This window comes from Eimeria maxima, genomic scaffold (assembly GCF_000499605.1).
Source record: "Eimeria maxima Weybridge genomic scaffold, Emw_scaff2375, whole genome shotgun sequence".
Lineage (NCBI taxonomy): Eukaryota > Apicomplexa > Conoidasida > Eucoccidiorida > Eimeriidae > Eimeria > Eimeria maxima.
The window spans coordinates 1,525-3,746 of NW_013563711.1; the positions used below are offsets into that span (position 1 = coordinate 1,525).

The window sequence follows — 2,222 nt, forward strand, 5'->3', positions numbered from 1 at the left end:
AGTGCACGTGAACAAAGTCAACTATTGGGCGGCCATACGTTGAATTACTCGTCGCAAGGGGAGATGTCTAGGTCTGAAGGGACGGCGTGGTTGCCTGCTGCTGCCCCAAAAAGGAAGTCTGCACGACGGCGCATCAGTAACGATTCTTTAGGAAGCGCGTCCACCCGAGTAATTCCCTCACCAAGCGCTTCACCAAAGGTATCCATTAGCGCTAGGTTGGCGTCCAGCCCTAGGGCCAGTTCAGGATCTGATGCCAAAGGCCAAAGTCCTGAAGACTGGCTGTCCCGAGATGTAGAAGGAAGTTCCCCAAAAGCAGAAGAGCAGGGACCCCCAGGGGGACAATCCTTGCATAATAGCCCAATACGCATGGGGCTAACAGACTGTCCAGAAGACGCCTCAACAAGTGAAGCAGCAGTACATACAGGGGCATCATTTGAATCCGATGATGGTGGGGCGGCGGGATATAACTCATCTAAAGTTGCCGAGCAGGGTGCACACAAACTGGCATCTGATCAACAACTGCTGCAACAGGAAAGTTTAGCGAGGGACGGGGCGCAGCAGGAGGAAAATGTGGTGGACTCAACTACAGGTGCCGAGCAGGATGCAGGCAAACTGGCATCTGATCAACAACTGCTGCAAGAGGAGACTTTAGAGAGAGAAGGGGAGCAGCAGGAGGAAAATGTGGTAGACTCATCTACGGATGCCGAGCAGGGTGGAGCCAAACTGGCATCTGAGCAAGAACTGCTGCAAGAGGAGACTTTGGTGAGAGGAGAGGGCACTTTGGTGAGAGACGGGGCTCAGTCGGAGGAAAGTGTAGTAGACTCGTCTATGGGTGCCGACTCGACTATGGATGCCGAGCAGGGTACAGCCAAAATGGCATCGGTTCAAGAACTGCTGCAAGAGGAGACTTTAGTGAGAGAAGGGGCGCAGCAGGCGGAAGAACGGGTAGATGATGTTGGTGATGTTTTACAGCCCTCAACATCTGCAGGTCAAATGGTGGCAAATGTGATTTCAGAAGAGGAACTGGCTGCAGAAGGGAGGGACAGTTTTCATCCTTTTGTGCGACTCCCCAAAGTAAGTCCCAAAAATGTCACGAAAACCTTCGATGGCTTTGGTGCTTTTGTAAGCAAGATCCCTAAGGGCGGTCCAATGTCAAATTTCCTTTCGATGCGCGAGTTATTTGCCAAGCCTTCGTTAAACGCCAAAGATGTACAGCAGCTGATGGCTGACTGCACAGGCTTGGTCGCCTATGCGTGCAAGAAGCTAGCCGGTCCCCCTTCTAGGACGAATGCGTTCTACATTGTTAGAAAGCTGGCGTCAATGGTCATGGTTTTTGACTACGTGGTGAGTACGCTGGTGCTCCTAGGGAAGAAAATGGATGCCAAAATCTGGTGGTCAGATTTCGTTGGACGGTTCCATACGGATTTTAATTTTGAACCAAGGACTAACACGCAGCGTGTCACCGAAGGTATAGTTGAGCTTATCCAGCAGTTAAGTGCCGCACTGACTATCTACAAGACGGGAAAGCGTCCATCAAATGGAACTGTAATTCAATTGAAGAGGGATATCCTCTCCAACCTGAGAAACAGCTGCATTTTTGAGAATCCCTCGTGGATTCTCTGGGAAGAGGATGACTCTCGCTTCAAACAAACTAGTGCAAGTTCTAAAAAGTGAATCCAAGGGCTCATTAGACAACTGGCACGCTTACAAGACTCCGCGGTGCCTCCCTTCCTGAACCCGAAACACCAGTGCATTTTTATCGCGTGTGTTGTCTGTAGCTACTGCTACGCTCCTGCGTCGTTTGTACGTGAGGGACTATTTACCATCAGTCTTCCTAGGGCATGCTGATGCCTTCAGCAGGCATGCTACGTGCAGTTGGATATTCCCAACCCACGAAACGTTGCCTACAGGGCTGTTCTACAGCTCATTTGGAGTCGTGGCAGCGATGGCAACACCAGCTGATGGTTCGGGAAACACCGCACTCGTTCACTTTGTGTCTACTATTTGTGACTACTAGTGCATAACGTCCAGAAGGTTGCCTTTGAATGAACCGAGGGATAGCAGATGACCTAAAGCTTCGTAATAGTAATTAGTTTGTGGGATCGCTAGTAACGACTACTTGGGTAGCTGTTGCTGCTGCAGCAAGCTGCGCTGCCAAACAGTTCGTATCCGCTTCACGGCGTCAACAGTGCCATCTGATATCTGCCACCTTTGGCAACCTA

At 50.7% G+C, this 2,222-nt stretch overlaps 1 protein-coding gene across 1 annotated transcript; it reads left to right on the forward strand.

The window, feature by feature from the left end:
* Positions 1-63: 63 nt before the first annotated feature.
* On the forward strand, positions 64-1,674 carry EMWEY_00058310 (hypothetical protein; the record flags this gene model as incomplete). The annotated part of the gene is made up of 1 exon (XM_013477957.1): positions 64-1,674. One exon carries the CDS (start codon positions 64-66, stop codon positions 1,672-1,674), a length of 1,611 nt encoding a protein of 536 aa, XP_013333411.1.
* Between the last annotated feature and the right edge of the window lie 548 nt (positions 1,675-2,222).